General features: G+C 29.3%; 1 protein-coding gene across 3 annotated transcripts in view; it reads right to left on the bottom strand.

Annotated features, from left to right (window-relative positions):
* LOC111033585 (zinc finger protein squeeze-like) overlaps window positions 1-20,142 on the bottom strand; it is a 158,745-nt gene extending 138,603 nt beyond the window's left edge. For 2 of the 3 annotated variants that reach the window (XM_022314386.1, XM_022314387.1), the window contains exon 1: window positions 19,581-20,142. In XM_022314386.1, coding sequence (XP_022170078.1) covers window positions 19,581-19,736 — 156 coding nt within the window. In that variant the 5' untranslated portion in view covers window positions 19,737-20,142. Of the gene's footprint in view, window positions 1-10,386; window positions 10,505-19,580 lie in introns of those variants that run through there. The other variant, XM_022314388.1, reaches the window with a different exon arrangement.
* Window positions 20,143-21,726: the final 1,584 nt, after the last annotated feature.

Below are 21,726 nucleotides of genomic sequence, written 5' to 3'. Positions count from 1 at the left end.
CAAATTAAAAATATTAATGTTTTTATTATTACAGTGTTAATGAATTTGCCTATAAATGTATAAAGACAAGCGTGTATTTGTTTGTAGGTTTAACACATAATATAGAAATGCAAATTAAATACGAGTAAAACATGGTTATTAAAAATTGCGCTTATATGATTTATTGTAAGCATATGATCATTAGCATCTGGTACTTGAAATTATATTCTGTTTTAGCAAAGAAGGGTTGAACACCTCTTTATAACACATGCAATGCAATGCGTGACACGGAATGGAAGAAGATTAAAAAAAAAAACCACAAAGATTATTTAATAACATATTATCATCATAAATGTATGAGAGTTGTCACATAAATGGCAATATAAAATTATGAAACCACTTGTGTTTTTCCTTCCTTTTTTTTCTGAAAATCTCTCCACTTTGCAGCCGTCGAATCGTCTACTGATATTGTTTTTCTCCGAATAGCTATTTTTTTCCTTACAACACTTTTCAGGTGCAGATGAAAATTGCAAAAAGTGAAAAAAAAATGAATAAGAATACACGCACAGGTATGGCCGGTCACGTCCTGACCAAGCTGTCATCACACCTGGCTGGCTAACCAGTGACCGTGGTACAAGTGCGTGTATGTGTGAGCGCTCGCCGCGACATCCCAGTCAATAGACTATTATATGAAATACGCGTAAAAGAGTAGGCGTTGCTAAAACTATACCACTACTGGCAACCAATGGCCGAGTTAGGTTTATATCAGTTTAATACCTATATAATATGATCGAGGCCCAAGGGTGAAATGTTATGATATGCCGTTTTATTCGCTAACCTCAACCTTACAAAATATGTACATCGCAAGACAAGTCTTTTACTGAAATAGAAATATAATACATGGTCAGTATAGAAATTAAATACCTATAATAATAATAATAAAATATACAGCCTACACCTGTACTGGATGTACTGTCTACCCATCAATCTATCTACTATTTGCAGGTATCTTAGAATCTTAGACCATATACAAGTATATGATCTAAGATCGATATCATTGTTCAAAACACAAAATACAAAATCAAATACTTAAAGCATAACATACAGTATATTATAACAGCACTATTAAAACTCGATCAATAAATTATTCTAAAAATGTCTATAACATACAATATGTATAGACAACCGAGATGGATGCATAGTTTCGATTCAATTATTTTGGGCCAAGGTTACGTCATATAGGTGACGATAGCGACAATAAGTGAATTTCACAACTCACGTATATATGGCATATTCCGTAGTAAATATTTATAATTTTTTTTCTTCATTCGTTATAATATTTTTGAAAACAATATAATATAATGTTATTATGTTGCGGGATTGTTAAGACCATATTATGAACACGTATACGTCTCAATCGCTGTATGCCGGCGGCCGAGACTAATGTTTCAAGAAACAACTGTGTAAACCTTGCCGAATGTGTAGCATGAACAAGGAGAATGATTTAATTGTGTCGAATAATAATAAAATAATATTACACGGAGGTAAAATATAATATAGTTAAATAAAAAATAAATGTTTTCTCGCCCGTCATAACACTATACCGTCGTCGTTGACACCGAGGTCGTCTGGCCGGAGCCAAAAACTTTTGCCAGGCAAGGACGTTTCCGATTTTCTTGGCAATATCAAACAATATACTATATTTGTGTTACTCATTCTCTACACAAATATATACGTATATAAAAATGTTCGAATGCATATATTTATTATAATATAATATCGATTTTCACCAAATAGTATCAAATCATATCATTGACCGTTTTTATTGTATTATTTGATATCATAATCAATTTTGGCCGTTTGTCGTTGCCTAATCGAAGGACGAATCATAATGATAAGGTTATCATATTATTTTTCGTTATAGTAATTAGACGAAAAATTCGAAAATATGAATAAACATATCTTTGCAGTTATTTAGTAGGTATCAAAAGTATATTATGAATTTATAACCATAATATAAAAGCATGGAATTAAAATAAAAACGAAACACGATAAAAAAAACAACACGATTTTAATTTGAAGATAGCTGAGGATAGGTAAATGAAGTATTATTTTAAGTTAATTATACCTATAATCATATAACTCCTGTAATTATTAGATGGAAACCAAAGACTAGCCGATCGTTACAGAAATATTTTACATTCATAAACATATGTTAAAATAATAAGTTAAAAGTAGGTAGTGCGAGTTAATTATGGTGAGCTGCTGCAGCAGTCTAAAATATGTCTTAAAGTTTAATAAGTATAGAATAACTAGGTATTTAAATTAAGTATCTATTCGCAACTTACAAAAAAATCCATAGAAAGTAGTAAGTATAATATTTTTATGGAAGACTATTGTATCAATTATTTTAATTTAATTTAAATATAATTTATGTTATACAATAGTAATAATTGCAATTGACGTATTTTGTATCTACATACTATTATAGAGGTTCTTCTAGAAATTCCAATAATTATTTCATTTCATTCAGAATCTAAAGTAAAATTGAACACTCATTTTATAAAACTATGCAATTCTAATATTAACTATGCGATGTCTGAATTTTCTAAAGGTCCATCTCACATGAAAGTAATTTCGTATATTATAGACGTATAGTAATGAGTGGGTACTTATGAATTGAAACATAATAATCTAATTCGAATATCTTACATCGCAATATTTTAGGTCAAGTTCTGTTTAATTAATTGTATTCATTAATTATATTAACTGACGACTACAACCATAAGTAAAAAAGTTTTTAGCTCTAGAATAATTCTATAATAATTTTTCACTTGCATAATTAATCAGAGGGTTAATTTTTATATAGAATTTAAAAACAAACTATGGCGTTATCATCAGTATAAACCATGTGATAATTTGCTCAAACAAAATAGAATAATGTCTACGTAAAAATACCGGACGACCATGTTGCGATAGACAGGTTACGCCGTATGGTGTATATGATATAGGATTATACGAGAATTACAATGTGACATTTATCGTAATAAATGCACTACACATTAAACTTACCTACGTGTACGACAAACACGGTTATGGTTATTCTTCCGAGTGGTTATTTTACTCGATGTACCTATAGTTATTATTATTATTTTTTTTTTTTTGTTTCCTTCCGATTATCCTGCGGCGGCGACCGGACACCGGCAATAAGTCACGGATGACCAAGTCCTGTCCGTGTTTGTGTGTTTTAGTCAATTATCTCACTATATATATTATTATTATTATTATTATTATTATTATTATTATATACGCATTATAATATTATATCGTTGTTTGCTTTTTGGTCATCGCGTCATCTACACGCCGTCGTCGCTCCACCGACAGTTATTATTGTTGTTGTTGTTATTATTATTGTTATGACCATATAACTACCTACACTAAAGCACCATTATAAATATTATTGTATCGATGATGCCCATGCGCGCGCGACGACGACGGTGGCGGTGGAGGCGTAGGTATAAAAAAATAATTATACACGCGTTTTACCGCCACCGTCACGGTCCAGCAGACCGCGTATCGTACGCAGCGCAATTTTCGAAAACAACGTCGCAAGATGGTCAATGAATGCGTATTATAAGTATATTTTGTACGGTATTGCAACTCCGCGGAATTGGCGTTCTATGGAAGCATTGGAAGCACGTGAAAATATTAGACGTTTATATTATTAGGTACATCGTGTGATTTTACACTTGACGTTATAGAATAACTATTATATCCTACGTGTATGCACCTATACCTAACCAATGACGGGTTTAATGGAGCAAATACTCTGGACATTCAGTGACTGAGCCGCCCTTGATACCCGTGTTAGCCCCAGGAATCAGCCTTTCACGATTTTTTATTTAACCATATTATCAAAAACAGAACTGAAAAATACTTAACCTAATTATTTCAGGAATGATGTGTCACGGTTCATCGACTTTGGAGTTTGGACTGTATAGATAACTACAACTTCTACACCTCTCAAACACGTATCAGGTATATTAATCGGTTCTTATGCGCATCCCCGAAAGATACTCAGATGGCCTGAAACGTCGATCTGACTCGGGCCAGTTTCGGCGGCGCAAAGGGTCACTCGGGGATGCGCAGAATCGGCCCGTTTTATCGTTAAACATAATATAAACATGTATTTATATATTTTGTTTTATATTATAATAACTTCCACGGTTGTAAATATTACAAATGACAAATAGTTTACAAAAACTAACAAGAACCGAAAGCGGAGTTACAAGCTACGCCATGTTGTATTTAATCATTTATTAGTTTGAAATTGTAATTTAACTTAAAAACTGTCATAGATGTACCTAATATCTACTTGGTCTTATACTCCCAAAAATCAATATGGTAAATGCACCATCCTCAATAAATTGTTAACATTATCAAATTCATAATCGTCACACAACTACAAACCCAAATTAAAAATATTTTTTTTTTTGCTGATTGTAAGTACTTATAGATATGCATTAAAATTGTTATATGGCAATATTAATCACGTAATGGCCCTTGCGCTGAGCGTTTAAAATAATAAAGTAATATACATATTATAATATTATGTAGCTAGTTACACTATAACACGCACATAACGTTTAATATTTTGTCTTGAAAACTCAATAGTAAATAATACAGCAATTAACAAATTACATCGCGATTTCAATGCAGTGATGGTAGCAGACTCGTCGAAGTGTAACATTTGATTTCAACGTCATTAGTGCTGATGATGAAGCGTAAACATTATTATTAATTCACTTGTGTATATAAGATAGTGTTGAACAAACACTCCGATATTTTGCCTTCAAGGGTAGGCATACACCTGTTTACTGATCTATCATAACCATGCTCCAAACAATTAAACTATATGACTAGAATGTAGAATGTTATCTACATTCATACTTAATACAATACGCTCAAACACTCGTAGCTGCAAACGTTCAAAAGTTTAGTAAATACGGCGTAATAAATTCGGCATATAAATAAAATTTAAATTGATGTGCAAAATTAATCAAAAGTGCTTGATCAATAATTCACCTATTGCCAATACTATATATTATTTTACCAAATAGACATTTTTTTTTGAAGTTCGTATTGTCCAAGATATTATAAATATGAATAGTTAGAGAGTTAAAGAATTAAAAACGTTTTATCATTAAGTATAATTTTCTTTTCTATTTCGTTATACTCTATGGTTAAATGTCTAAGTATAAATACTAAGTACCTACGTCATAATCATAAATATTACTTGATCTTATAAATTCATAATTATTACATAATTGAAGTATGTATCTATAATATATATATCCACCTATAGATTTGAAGTTTTGTTAAAATATTTTAGAAAATAAATGAATCTTTCATAGATATATAAAAGTACTTATACTAAAAGTATTGATTTTACACTTAGCATAATCGTATAAAAATCAATTCCATATCAATATTCAATCTATTTCTCATAAAAATACAAGAATGCATTATATTTCCATCCATATATGTCGTCCATTTAACAATGACAAAAAAATACCCACATTGCAAACATTTTTCGAGTTCTAAAATATAAGTAATCTGGTGATCATTATATCTAACTTGTCCCTTGATAGGATTGATGAAAAAAATTAAATTTAAATGGGTTGAAATTTTGATTCGAGAATTATTGTGCGACTATACTAACGTCTGACATTTTATTTGGTAGGGGGCTGGATGAATGCTCTTTATCACACACCTTCCAACCAGCCAATACAAATATCTATTTAATATATTTAGGTATTACAAAATATATTTTTTTTTGTTTTTTTCCATAATATAATTTGGTCGTTCTTTTTCTATTTCTATTCTCTCTCACCATCTCTCGTTATTCTCTCGTGCGAGTTCCGGCTCGCCGCGGGCCATTGATCACACGCACACACATACACTCCAATGCAGGGCGACTTCAACGACGACGGCGACGAAGACAACGGTTCCTATCCTGCGCGGTCACTCGTTTTATTCATCGCCCCATAACTCGCACGCTCTGATTTCTTTTTTTTTGTACCTTCAGTTTAGCTGTTTTACTATACATATATATTGTATACTTGTACACGGGTTCCGTATTTTCTGACTTTATATCCGTCGTCCGCGGTCGGGCACCCACGCCCAGTACACCTACAGTGCCCATGGTTTAATCCGGAACCGCCGCCGCCAGGTGAGCCGCTATATGCACGCCGTCGCGGGTGTTATTTGTGTGATGTCACCGTCGGGGGGTCACTAACCCAATCAACAGAGAAAAATGAGTGTTTTGTATAATATGCTTACTATATGCACATTGCATCGAATTCGAAGGAGAGGACGCGCTGGTGATTTTGCTGACAATTATTAATTGTTAATATTTTTTTTTTTTTTTAATATTTTTTTTTTTTATATTTTTTTTGTTTGGTCATAACTTATAGCTTATAATTAGAGCTAACATTTATATTTTATATCATACATGTTATACTAAGCATTTAAAACCTCAAAATGTGTAATAAAGTATTAATTATTAATTAATTATTATACACTCAAAAAATTCAAAGTTAAGTTTTAGTTAAAAATTATAAAAATAATTTAAAAAAATATAAAATAAATAAAAAAATGGAAAAAAATGGAAAAAAATTAATTAATTAATTAATTAATGAAAAAATTGGAAACAACATAATTATAATTATTGTATTGTTATATCTTATAGTCATAAACATATCGCTATATGGTACATCCTTAGTATATCAAAAATTCACGACACACAACATTTAAGTATTTAACTCTTACCAATCTCCACAAAAAATCACATGAAATTAAACAGCAACATTTGTATCGGTGCATTCACATACGAATAAATAACTTTACGTTTTGGTGTTTTTGAACAAAAATAAGATATATTTACATACAAATATGGAAAAATATTAAAGAATAATATAAACATCTAATAATTACGAAATTATTAAGTAACATATCAAATATAAAACTTAAATTATTTTATTCCTGAATCATTTGAAAAATATTGATCACTTGTTTAAGTTGTTAAATTTTAGATCATATAAAATATATATTTACACAGCCCTTGTTATAATAATAATATTATTAGATACACTAAGCGTTAACACGTGCATCTCTTGCACATGGTTTTAGTCACAATAATTTCTCCTCCCCCTCCACAACTATTGTCTATCGAGTGAATAACTCCTTCATTTACTACTATGAACGAAACCACACACAATAGAAGAAGAACAATTGATTTTACTTGGTTTCCGTGAAATCGTGAAAATAATAGTATCAAAAATGCCTCTATATCTGACAATACTATTGGCCACAATTCTTAAGATATCAAGCAATACATAAACAAGTTACTTGATTATTTCGTATTTATCTTACAAGTGGAAGAATCTACTGGTATAGGTGGAAAGCCGCGGCTTTTGATTTCCTTACAAAAAAAGTGGGCTTAGCGTTTCGGAGTAACGACGGTGACGAGTCAATTAGGACATCAGACAATAATATAAGTATATAACCATAGCCATCGCAATTTCAGGGGATTATAATATGTACCATTATCTCAGGTAAATTACGACAATATCTAGAGATGTTTACTCGATTGTCGTGTTTTACGGTAACATATACACATAATAAATGGTAATTGATTATGATATTAGCAAAAAGTAGTTTTGTTGTAAATCAATATCCAAAATAATGAAAGGTGAAGGTAGTCTACACTTCTACAGTGTTAAAAAAAACTATTGAAATTAGTTAAATTATCACTTGGCAATAACTTCAGTCTTTACGATTTAAAAGAAAAGTTACGCCTTGTATTTCTAACTATGAAAGAATCTGAATTTGACTTTCTTAGAGATGAAGAGTGGTGGACGTTTTTATTGACTAATTTATATGACTATTTTAGCATCTTAATAAATTAAATTAAAAAACCTATACAAAGTAGCAATGTAAATGTCGAAGACAAAATTATGGTTTTCGTCGAAAAATGTAATCTATGGTGTAATATAATTCATTTAGAAAATCTATATTAATATTCCACTAACTGCTGAGCGAGTAATGAATGGATATTTTTTCTGTCCTTAATAATTGATTCTATCACAATGATTAAATTTTGAAGTTAAGACCAATAAATATTACCTCATGTATTGGTATTAAAAATTATGACTGGATAGGTAAGTATTTGGACCTTTACTATGCCCATTTCTATTGGTGACTTGATCACAGAAATTAAATTTATTTTTTATGTTACTTAATTATAGTGAAATATAAATTAATTGATAAAAATAACACCCATACGAATATTTTATACAATATCCCTTAAACTACGCGCACCACTAAAATATATTTTATTAAATGATCAAAAAAAAAAAAATTAAAATAGTCTTCGTTTATTCCGTAAACATTTTATGCTACATTTTATGGACAGCAGAACATACTGTAATAATTAGAAAAAGGTTGACAACTAAAGGTAGTGATACAATATGTCAGTTCCGATAGGAATAATATATATAACTACAAGTCGTTCACATTAAGGACGATGATTTACATGACAAGAAAAAAAACAAGTAAATTAACGTATTTTATGCATTACTAGTAATACATGAAACGTAATATTAAAACAATTAATTGGAACACTTTAAAGCGTTATGGGTAATTGATGATCGATGGAATAGATTTTATTGCAAATTTGACTATATTATATTTATGAACTATGAACCAGAGATTATAATTTACTTACTGATGTAAGTTAATTATGATGATATTTCAATATTCAACTCTATTTTTACATTTAGATATAAAGATTTATGTTTTAACATAATATATAAGTACTTAGTATTGAACAAATTATGGTTTATCATTTGCATCAACCAATTAAAATATAAATAAAAAAGAAAATGTAACATTTTTTATTATTTTGTATCCTATTTATTCATATTCAAGTTGTCTATAATTAGTAAAATGCTTCAAAGAATTTAATTAACTAAGTATTACTAACAATTTTGCCAATTTCCATCATTAGTGCAACATGCAGACTAGTAAAGCTTATAGACTACTCATTAATGATTGTGTTATATAATAATGTTTTCTTCAATTAAAAGCATATTTGAATTTTTTCATTCAAATTTTAATAAAAAACATAATAACTGTTGTATTGCACGAATCGAATATATTATAAATTGTAAATATTTATTAAATGTTATTGAAAAAAATAAAGAAATGCTTTTGTGCATACATCATTATAAATTACTTGTTAATCAAGGCTATACACCATTACAATATATTGATAATAAATAATCTGTATATAGTATATTGTATTATGTGAAATATCCTTATTTCACTATTTGTTTGACTTATTATTTCATCGTAAGTACTTGGTTACTTGGTATAATAATGATGAGTAAATTTTGATGTTAAATTAAATCACCTACCCTAAGTTATATATATAAATTTATAAAAGTCATGTTTTCTCTACCAAGTATTTCTTAAATCGATGAACTTACAATAATTTGAACATATTTTATCAGATTGGTTTAATAACATTGGAAGTAGAATAACAAGATTTTTCTACTTCCGTTATTCAAATAAATTTTTTGAAATATAAATACATGAGGCACTAAAAAAAAATTTTTTATATAGCATCAAACGTTAAAACTATTGTACGAGTAGAAAGTACGTATATTATTGTATTTTTTTAAATTTTAAATTTGATTTAGTTAGTTATTTGTAAATTATATTTAGATTTCCATGTTGTATTATTATGATAAAAGTAAAACAAAATAATACACAAAATAATATTTGAGTTGTAAAATAATAATATTTATATATAATATTGGAATATATTTAACAAAAAATTGAACTTGTTTTTTGTAAAAACAATTTAAAATTATAGGTGTATTATATTAATTTCACAACTTTTAATAAATTATGTATATAAAACTGAATATAAATTCGGTTGTTTGTGTCTCTAATCATGCACAACTAGTCAAATAATTGCGATTTCCTGTCTATTTGAATTTGAATATATGCTCAATAACTGAGAAATTGTTTCTGCTTCTTTTAAAACAGCATTAGGTTTTATTACTAGAAAAAATTGATAAGTAAACTAACAAGTTGTGGTAGCATACAACGTAAAATATTAGAGTAGAGCATATTATCTTATTCGCAAAATACATCTAAGAAATAATTTGCCTACATTGTGGACCCGTAGAGAAAACTTACAAAAATAATTCAGTTATTAATTTTATTCCAATGTTTTTTATACATTTTTTTTCTATCTAGCCATTTATTCATCGTTAATCATACATGAAATATGATGTACTTATAGTAAATTATACAATAATATGGTATATTACTCACGTTAGTCCAGTCATCAAAAAACGTATCCATGCCGAAAAAGCAGAATTATTTTTAAAATTACAAAAAAACATATACGAGCGCACACTCTATACTATCCAGTATAATGAAAAACAAATGACAATTTTTTCACTCATATTTTGTAGTCGCATGCAATAACAGAAAAATTGTCAAGGAGTAGGAGAGCGATATAGACAAAAAAAAAAGACCTGTTACGTTATCAAAATATAACGACATTGACTGTGTATTACATGATTTACACGAGCTACATAAAGGTTTAAAAGGTTATTTAAACGTAATCGCGATTTTCATTTAAAACCTGTCGTTCTGCGTGATGCACTGATGCGCATATAAACTTGCCAACAAAAAGGTTATCAAAGTCTGTAACAACGTATATTAGAAAACAATTTTATGTGGTCCTGCAGAGAAGCTTGAACATTCACTACTATGTATAGGTACCTACTGATACATTAATGCCGTGTATTGATTTTCCAAATGTCGCACTCTTTAAGGTTAGTCACATATGCCAATGACCGATAATATTGATAATATTGGAAATAATGATCTTAAACTATAAATATTCATAAGAAAAAAATCACAGATAATTTTGTTGTGAAAAAAAATTAACTTAAATTGACTTTAACCAAATATATATGATAGATAATGTGTAAAAAAAAACATTTTAAATTACAACTAAATTAATAATAATTGATTGTTTTTTATCTACGGTTAAAAGGTTTATGTTTATTGAAATATACAACTTTAATTTAAATGTGCGACGAAAAGCGTATAGAATACTTATTACAGTTAATAATTGTTATATTTTTTTTAATATTGTATGTTCCATTTCTAATTTATATAAATACATATTCAATTTAATATAGGTGTTTAATACATACATACATTTTTGCAATGAAAAAATAAGTATTGTTAGAATAAAAATAAAAATACAATTTTATCTCTCATGAAATGAATATGACTTTATATTTTATATACATATCCTTCAATATTGGTCCTATTGAAATCAATATTGAATAATAATAATAATAAGGATACAAATATTATATTATAATACCATAAATACGTACTCACTGCTTATACTATTTAATGATTATTAATTATTATACATACATTCCAACATATTATTAATGGATAAGAAAATATCACTTAAATTTTCAAGCTTATTGACTTATACAAAATTTCCAATTTTTTTTTATTATTTTGGTATAACAAATGAGTGCCTACTAAGACATTTTTTACTGTTGATGTCCCAAAACCACCCTCAAAGTTGAAAATTGAATCTTTTTACTTCTCCCTCTGAATATTATGTGAGATACACAAGAAAACCACCCATCATCTATCCAATCAGTATCTAAAATAAACTTTGTTAGAAATACTTTTTAAATTGATTTAAAATCCAAACAGTATACAATTTAATATAGAATAGAACAGTTTAAATAAACAATTTGCAGATTTCTTAAATTAATAAATACACTAACTCCGGTTACAATAAAAACCATCAGCATTTATTTTAACCTGGTAAAATATCTAAGTTGTAATATATAAATGGATTTTTGATTAAATTACCGGGTACTATTTCCAACAAAAGTAAATAAATTGTAATGTACTAAATATAACGCAATCAATCAATCTTTTTTTTAAAATTATATTTACAATCGTTTATTTATTTTATTATTTACAGTGATAATAACAGTTTATAGTTAAAAACTCTGTAACGGAAATACGCAACTACATATCATTCATTGAAATCCATAGGAATGTTAGCACCTATTGTTCCAATTTCTGGAATCCGAATGGCGACGTACACCAAATAACAAATTCAGATACACCAAAAATATTACCACATAGGTACTGGCCTAAGCCCATTCATTCAATTGCAAAGATGAAGTAATCATTAATGGATTTCATATAGGTCACTCAAATATGTCCTATAGATATATAATGCGCAGAAAAGGACCTACACTGTGACAAGTCTACAGATAGCCTCCCACTTCCTTGTCTAATTTCGAAATCATATGAAAACTAGAAAAAGCCTAGAAATGTTTGACACGTCTTCGAAAGACTCAGTCGAAGACAACATCAACAAAATATTCTATATTTCTAAAACTTATTGAAATGTATACAATTGAATCTAAGAAAACCATTGTGTTATTTTATATGCGACTAATATTTATTTTTTTGTAAGCTATACTCTATAATACTCTAAGCAGTTAATAATGTACCAAAAATAAAAATAAACAAATAAATTATATGAAAAATACAATAAGTAGGTACGCATGTTTACAACTTTATAAGTATATTAATAACTAGGGCTAGGGACTTCATGCGACTTCATGCCCTCAAAAACTTTAAAATATGCATGCATTTATGACCTAAAGGAACAATAAATATACATTAAAAAAATTATATTCTTTTACAAAATCGTTAAGCCGATCATAAGGTTTTGGTTTAGGCCTAGACATTTTTTAATTATTTTATTAAAGGCTCACTCGAAAGAAAAAACACTTCACGAAACCAAAATACGAGGAACGCACAACACCAACTGTCAACTTTTACTATTCACGGGACCGTCTGGCCTCTATCAACAACTAGTCATACTCTATAAAATGTTTTTTTTGCATCAATATCGGCTTATCGGGAATCACGAGTGTGGTATACCTACCCATAAGTAACAATACAATTATAATGATAGGCAAGAAAAACGCAAACATTAATTTTTAAATATTTATATCCGATCCAGGAAATCTATTAAAAATTAACTTTTTTTTTTTAAATTAAAAAACTTACTCCTTGTAAAAATAATATTGTCAAATATGCACTAATAAAATGAAAAATGGTCAAATATGCACTTATAAATGAAATATGGTCAAATATGCAAAATATGCAACGATAAATTTTAAATATAAACTTGTATTGCTATGAAACAAATTTCCATGTTACTTAGATAAGGTTTTAATGATTATTTAAAAACATGCAAACTCCTAGAAGTCCCGAACCCTATAATAATAACAATACATTTACCTGTGTGAATAATAAAAAAATAATTCTAATTTAATACTTTTTAAACGCTTACACAGTCACACATCTTAGAATACAAAATTATAATAATTGAGGTACCTAATTTAAGTTGCACATATAGGTACCTACAATAATTCACTTGGCATAAGTGTTGTTTATACATACAACTATATAGGTATACTTCTATGTTTATTCGTCTTCCGTGCCAGACATACTTGTGTTTTTATAATTTATTGTGTTTGTAATTACATAATTATAGCCTTATAGCAACAAACAAATAGCTATATTAATTAATGGTGTGGAAAATCCGTTTAAATAAAATCTGGTGTGTTTTAGTCTATATAAATCATTATATGATACAATCTATAATCATTTAAAAATCAATACCCAATTGGAGTAAGTGGCGTGTTGATGTTATTTGTATTTAGTGTTACCATGTTAAGTTTGAATAGTTTTACGTTCATTGACTTTGTTGTGATTTCCAATAGAATTATCGATAAGCTATATTTTAATTCTAGTGTATTGGTAATTTCATTTGTTTGTCACCACTTAACATTATTATACCTAAATAACGTGTCACAGATTTGTGGTCCTATTTACAGTTTAAAGTTGTCAAGTTAAAATGTTATAATAAGGGTGGCTGAATCGATGGGTTTTTAAGCTTATTTATAAAATCTCAATACGCCACCGATACAAAAAAAAATACAGCATCTAGTCGACAGCAATAAGCCTAAAAGGCATTTAGACGAGATCAAAATCGGAATTAAAAAAAAAATACGTTTTTCTCATTTTGTAATTAACTGGTTTTTGTTAACGGTCTTGAGTAAACGTTTCTTGGTTACGTATTTTAAAACGCCCAAAGCTCAATAGCATACGAAGTATGACGATCATTCGACATATAGAAAAGGTCTATAAAACGATTTACAGATAATATCAATATATGTACAATACAATTTGCCGGTTATGATCAGTTTATGAACAGACATTATATTGGTGTTAATGATCATCCGGCAGGTCAACTCTGGGGTAATAATCATTTTCATTATCTCTATATAATATTTGTTATTATAATAAATTATTATTACTGTGCTTAGACAAGTTAATATGTCAACAGTATCAACAGTGATTACGTATAATATGTAACTGAATTCTATTAATTGATATTGATATAATTTAAGTTAACAATAATAGCGAACAATGACTAAATTATAAATGCATTTTAATTTTTAACTAAAATATGTTTGTCCTTAGTTTAAAGAAAAATTCTATCTTAAAATAATTATTAAAATTTCAAAAATATGTAAAAGTATAAGTTATATAACCTAAATGTATAACTCATGAGGAAAATTGTATTACAAACTATACTTATATGCATATACCAAGTTTTGTCTTCGTCCGTCGGGGGTTTCATTACAAGTGAGGCAATTAGAAATTAGAATAACCAATTTAAAAAAATTTAAGTAAGGCACTTTAAGTGTCTGGTGGGAGGCAATTCAACTATTCAAGTATGTCCATTTTTTCTTATTGCAAATAAACAATAATAAAATTGAAAATGATCTAATTCATCAAAGCTTGAATATATTATATTACGTCCTGGACGTTGTTTGGAATTATTGGCTTAATACTTTTAACGGTAATTGATATTAAAAACATTACTAAACTTAACAAAAGTTATTGAACGCAAACTGCCCAAAGTTCAAGTTATCTAGAGAATATTTACTAATACAATTATACATAAGAGGTATTACATATTTTTCCATTTTTTTACACTGAAATATTATAGTTAATTATATAAATAGAAAATAATATATGTTCTATTTAATAACTTATATATATATATTATAGTTAATATCATCAATACAATTCTTGATTAATCTTTAAAATATTATAAATCAACATAAACAAAACTGATAGTAAAATAACATGATACCCAGATGATAAATTTGTACACAATATACCCTAATATTTCATTATTATATAGTAATGTATTGTTTCAAAATTATTTTCATTTTGACGTAACAAAACATATAATTTTATGTATAATAAGTACGCATTATTACTAATGTAAAAAAAGCTCGGTGGTGGTTATTAGCGATTTAATAGAATCTTGTTAATGGATACATTACTGCAATATAAAGCTTTTAAAGTTATTTTTATATACAATTATTTGCGTGTAGCTCACTAATTAGTTAAATCTGAATGCCTACCTACTTATATTTTAGAATATACCGTGTTAATCAATGTACTGAATCACTCGTTTTTATGTTAATTAAAATTATTTTTTTGTTGTGTATTGTAATATTGAACTACGATAATATTCTAAATTACATTGTCTAAAAAAATAATATTCATACGATTTAAGATCTTTAGAGATTTGTATGCATATAAAAATGCGTTGCATACCAAAAGGCAATAACATTATTGATCATATTATGTTACTCACTATTAGAACCATTTTGAAATATAGTTCCTACATGAATCAGGCACCTATATAAAGACGTATATATACATTAGTTTAAGTTCCTACACGGCAACAAAAAGTAGGTACCTTTATTGATGTCTACACAATACCTGCTGGAGAATTGAGATTATTTAAAAATTACTTGAGCACGTCAAATTATAACCAATCCCAAAAATCTGAAGAAAACAAAATTTTATTAAAAAAAAAAAACATGTCTAAATATAAATCAAAAAATAAAATATGACTGTAAAATAATTCATTTTTAGGCTTCACAAATAATCCACAAAAACTGTTTCATAAATTTTTGTACATAAATATAATACCAATTACCCACCTACTTATAGTTGTATTTTGGGTATTGGCATTTTGACAAAATACGTATATGTAATATATATCATATAGATTAGTATATTTTTAATTTAAAGGTATATCGATATTAAATTTAAATATAATTTTTACAGAAACCAACAGATGATTTTAAATATATCAACTACACAGAATATTATGTGGCTAGTCTCAAGACTGAATAATATATTTTTACTATGCAACATTTAAATTTTACCAAATTATTGAACTTTTATTGAACATCTCAAAAATACTCAAGTAGAAAAAAGGAATAAACATACTATGACTTCGTTTAACCTGCTAATCAAACTGCATACCTAAGAACTTACATTCACCCTTAGAATTAAACACCTTACTTGGACTAATAACTATAAATCCTTACGAAATATGTTATAAAAATGTGAAATAGATATATATTGTGTACAGAACTTATGAAATACAATATAATATTGTATGATGAAGAGAGTGATCGATGTGCGCTCATCTCCTCTTATTACCTATATTATAATAAGATATTTTAATGAACGATAATATGAGTAATGAGTATATGAACATAATGAATTATAGGGATTTTTTGTTAGCCTTTATAAAAAATTTAGCTCAATAATTAAAGTCTTACATGTATAAATAAAATAAAAGAATTATAGGGATATTATATATATTTTCATACTACAATCAGTATTCTATAAGTCTCTCGTTAGTCGTTAAAGTTTCTGTAACTTTTATATAAAATAACATGCGATTATTTAACTTCCATCGTATAAGTAATAGATAACAGACGAAGAAACCACATATTACAAAATACATACTACCTAAACATATAGTTTATACAATACACATTACACCTGCATCACACACCGTATGAAAAAAAAAATTTCATTCAGCTACTATTATAAATTGTGATGTATTGAATCATATAATATTTTAATGAGTATGTAAAAACAACGACGGAGCGTTTATAATAACAATAATAGATATAATATTTTAGCTGTGTAATATCCAACACAATAATATAGTCAATAGATATGGCAGTCGTACCTCTTGCACCGATTTCAAGCAATACGTACATAATAAATAATAATATATATATTATATATAGTAGGGTGAAACTATTTAGTATAAGTGTGAGATATTAATAAGCACCTCATCCTATACAGGGTATGGAAATATACAAAGTACATAAATTAAGGTGTTAAAATCACTTGTTTTATTGTTCGACAAGCGAAAACTACTCGATATTGTTGTTGTCGGGATGAAAATCGGCCGTGACATCAGACCCATGTAATACTCGTATTTAAATTTTGGCCAATATAATTATTTGTTTTTGCAAAATAAAAACATAAGTTTACAAAGTTGTCTTTCAATACCCACTGTCTATTAACAATAAAAACATAATTAGTTAAGTTTTATAAGATTTTTTTATTATATAAGAATGAAATTGTAATTAGTGGTTGAGGTTTGCCACAATAGGGGCCATTGCATTCCCTAAACGTGGTCCTACATGACAAATTACATAAATGGCTCCCGGTTAAAATACATGATTGTTGTTTTCATATTAAAATATTTAGTTTATGTCTAAATAGATGATAGAGAGAACCTGAAATTAGTGTCCCTGCTCAACATCAACCACAGTCGTGTGGGGTCGGCCTCGAGGGAGGGTTAAATCGATCGATGATATTAGTTACAGAAACATCATATTATGTTATTTATTCTAGATCATAATAAATGAGGAGATAGCTAAGTATGTATGGGTATAGATATAAACATCGGACTCCTCGCTAGAGGGGTTGAAGGCTGCATTCGAATCATCAATAATCCTAACAAAAGTCCGTTCTGTGATGTATGATGAAGCAAGGTAAAGTGTGATATGTTATATTTTTCACTGAAAATTTGGAGCTAACGGAGTTAGCATATATTTTATTTATAAGTATATAATATATACTCTGCATGGACTAGTGATATAACTACCAAATATAGACCATGAAATTTAGGATTACACTGTATCAATTATTACTCTTCTTATATTACTACCAGTATATATACCAATCGCATTTTTGATATTGAACGGTCAGTAAACCAATATATGGCTTACCTTTTAGTTTTACTTTCGGACATACAGAAAAATATGTTTTTTTTTAATGTTAATCCATCAACATTGAATTCGTATACGTTATAATATATAGGCATAAACTATGTAGATTGTAGGTATATAAAAATAATTTAAAATTCAAAAATTACATTGTATATTGATCAATTGATTATTGAGTGACTGATTAAATTTTTTTGTTTTCAAAAAAAAAAACAATGTTATTGTATGCTATATGTGTTTAGATTAATAGTGGTATTTGCAGCATCGGGACTTCTATGAAACTTCATTAAAAATACCCAACATACACAATTATTAATTTGAGCGATACCTATAATACAGACGGGAATCAAATTTTCATTATCTCCAGCTATAAAATATATATTTATCGGTCTAATCGGATCGTTACATTGCGGCAATACTGTTTGAGATAATACGAGGTTACACAAATTATGATACAATTATACTAGTATTTTATTTTTATCATATATTTATAAAAAGTGAATAGTTCATATCATTGTACGTTTTTATTTTATTTGAGAAAGATAAAAATAGTATATTAAATTGTTATGAATATAATAAATATTATTCATACATATTTTTTAATTGAAATGACTAACTAGTATTATTTATTGTAATATTAGTCTATCACTCATAAAAGGGACCGAGCGTAATTATTGGCATATCAACACCAAAAACGACCGAATGCAACTGACCTTACATTTTCTGAGTAAAATTGATGTATTAAAGGGTCATTTGAGGCGCTATTGCGGTAAAGTCCCTTAAATATAGTCTTACACGTATCTGCATTGCGAATTTGCACCCAGATATATTGAATTGAGTCCCACAAATACTTTTGCCTTTATTTTCGTGTCATCAGAATGAAGTCTCCCACACTTCCCTTTAGCAAACTATTAAGAATCCTTTCTACAAACTATTCGAGATATTTCAAAAAAATGTTCAAAAGTTTGATTTATGTACAATTCCACTGTTTGACTTGGTATCGTTGAACATTTTAAGTAGAAACTAATAAACAGGTTTGTTGTTTTTTTTTACACTCTACATAAGTTCATTCAGGGTGATTTCGCGCTAGTAAACGTGTGGTCACAAAGTATATACCTAGGTATATTCGGCAAAACTGGTGGTTTTGTACGTCAACATGAATACGATCGTAGGTACACCACCTATAGCCGATGGTATTGCGGTTACGTGACAAGTACACATGGGTAAGACTGACCTTTAACTTTAGAAAAGGACGTCGCTTACCTTTGCATGCAATGCGTAATCCATGCAGTCGCCGTACGCCGAACCGCTTTCGCTTTTGATGGCCGGCGACGTGGCGGACTGCGGGCTGCCGGACGACTGCGGTCCTGTGGCGCACACCTGCACTTCGGCCGAATCTCTCGGATACCACGGATACATTAAACAAACGACTCGTCTAGAGCACGGCGCGGGCCCGGCAAACGCGCTTGGAGACGGACACGCGAAACGACGTGAACGGGCGACGGACGAGACGCGTGGTCGACACGGTTACGCGGGCGTAGAGAAGATGATTTATAATTAATAACGACAATATCTTACGATTATAGCGATTATTATAGAATACTGTTAAAATAATAACATTTGACGATCGATAGTGTTGCCGGGTACCTATACAATTATTTGTTGATTCGCGTTTCGCGCCGGGTTCGATAATCGCGCGCCAAAATCACGTGGGGTTGAAGCTGCAAACGGCGGCGGCAGCGGCGGCGACCGGCGATAACAACTCACTACCGTGTGTTATACGGGAGCGCTGCGCGGTGTACACGGACCGCCGTTATGGTTAGACGGAGAGAGACAGACCGCGGTCGGAGTAGCAGTCACTGGTCGTGGTAGTTGGTCGTCGTATTCCGCGGCGGCGTCGGCGGCGGCGGCGGCGTCGTCGTCGGCGGGTTGAGCGCCGGCCCGGCCCGCAGCAGATACACCCAACACTTGGTTGGCGGGGGGCGGGCGGGGGCGTCTTCGGGACGTCGTGTCGTATCGTACCCACTCGGTCGCCGGCGCACGCACTCTGCACTCAGCCAGGATATGGACACGATACGCGCGTTATATTATATATTATTAAAAGATGTATAAGAGGTACCTACTTGCACGACAACGCAGTGATTATTTTTATTATTATTACTATTATCGTGTGATACGCGCGCCAAGGTTAAGGGCATCATTCTCATATGTATTATATAGTCGCCGCCACGAACTTATGGAGTTAGGTATATAATATGTCGTATAGTATATATAATATATATATATATGTATGTAATATGTATATAGGTACAACTATATACACAGTGGTGGCGACAGCCATTTTTTGCACATATTTTATATATATATATGATATTGTTTTTTTTGTTTGTTTATTTTGTTATTATTATTACTATTTTTTTTTATTACACTTGATACGTATTATAAACCTACCTCGCCGAGACCAGACTTGAAAGAATCTTTTAATTAATTTACGATCCCAACACCCGTCTAATCTGCTGTTCTGCCTGCTCCCGTAGTTGCTGGTTGCAGTCGATGATAGTGTGATGCTAAGCTTCTTACTTTTTTTTCTACCATCCATGGGAATAAATGTTTACATTCTTTTTTACGCGAGCCGTTTATTATCATCACCTAAATTGTATATATATTTACACCTATTCATATCATTTATTACTGAACTACGTTGTACCTATACGGCTATTTAAGCCTATACTCGATAAAAAGAACAACTCCGCTGATGGTCGAGCAATGTTGATACATTAGAACAGAGCAGCCTATGTGTGATTTGTGCCGTTGACGAAAAAAATTTGTCTTACAACCCGAGTATAATATTATACTACAATATACTCCTGACGCCTATTACATAATATAGTATCTCGAAAAACCTCATATCACAACCGTATATATTTTACCTAAGCTATATTATGTATATTATTAAATTCCTATAAGCTCATTTTTCTTCTCACACTCAGACCAATCACGTGTATTACAAATATGTATGCAATTTTGTGTTGATAGCGTTGATACATAGTAAAATCAAAGGACAATACATACTATCATTAATATTATACAGATACATTCATCATACGAATGTGCGTGATTAGGAATTGTTGTAGTGAATAATAAACTTGTTCCGGGATGCTTAAAGTGCGACTCATCGTGTTTACTGAGTGTTCATGAATAAATAATCATAATACTAATATAATAATATAACGCTTTGCAAGAAATGTAACTATTAAACAGCGTTTAGATTTTGTAATTTAATAAAATACTTGGATTCTGGGGCTTTTTAATAAATAAAGTATACCTGTATAAAATATAAAAATAAGATACATTTAAAATTTTAAAATGGTTACGGTGATACTTTTATCTATTCATTTAATTTGTAATT

Source organism: Myzus persicae, unplaced genomic scaffold, assembly GCF_001856785.1.
Source record: "Myzus persicae strain clone G006 unplaced genomic scaffold, MPER_G0061.0, whole genome shotgun sequence".
NCBI classification, from domain to species: domain Eukaryota; kingdom Metazoa; phylum Arthropoda; class Insecta; order Hemiptera; family Aphididae; genus Myzus; species Myzus persicae.
Note: the sequence above shows the minus strand (reverse complement) of the source record. Positions and strands in the feature narration are given on the sequence as shown.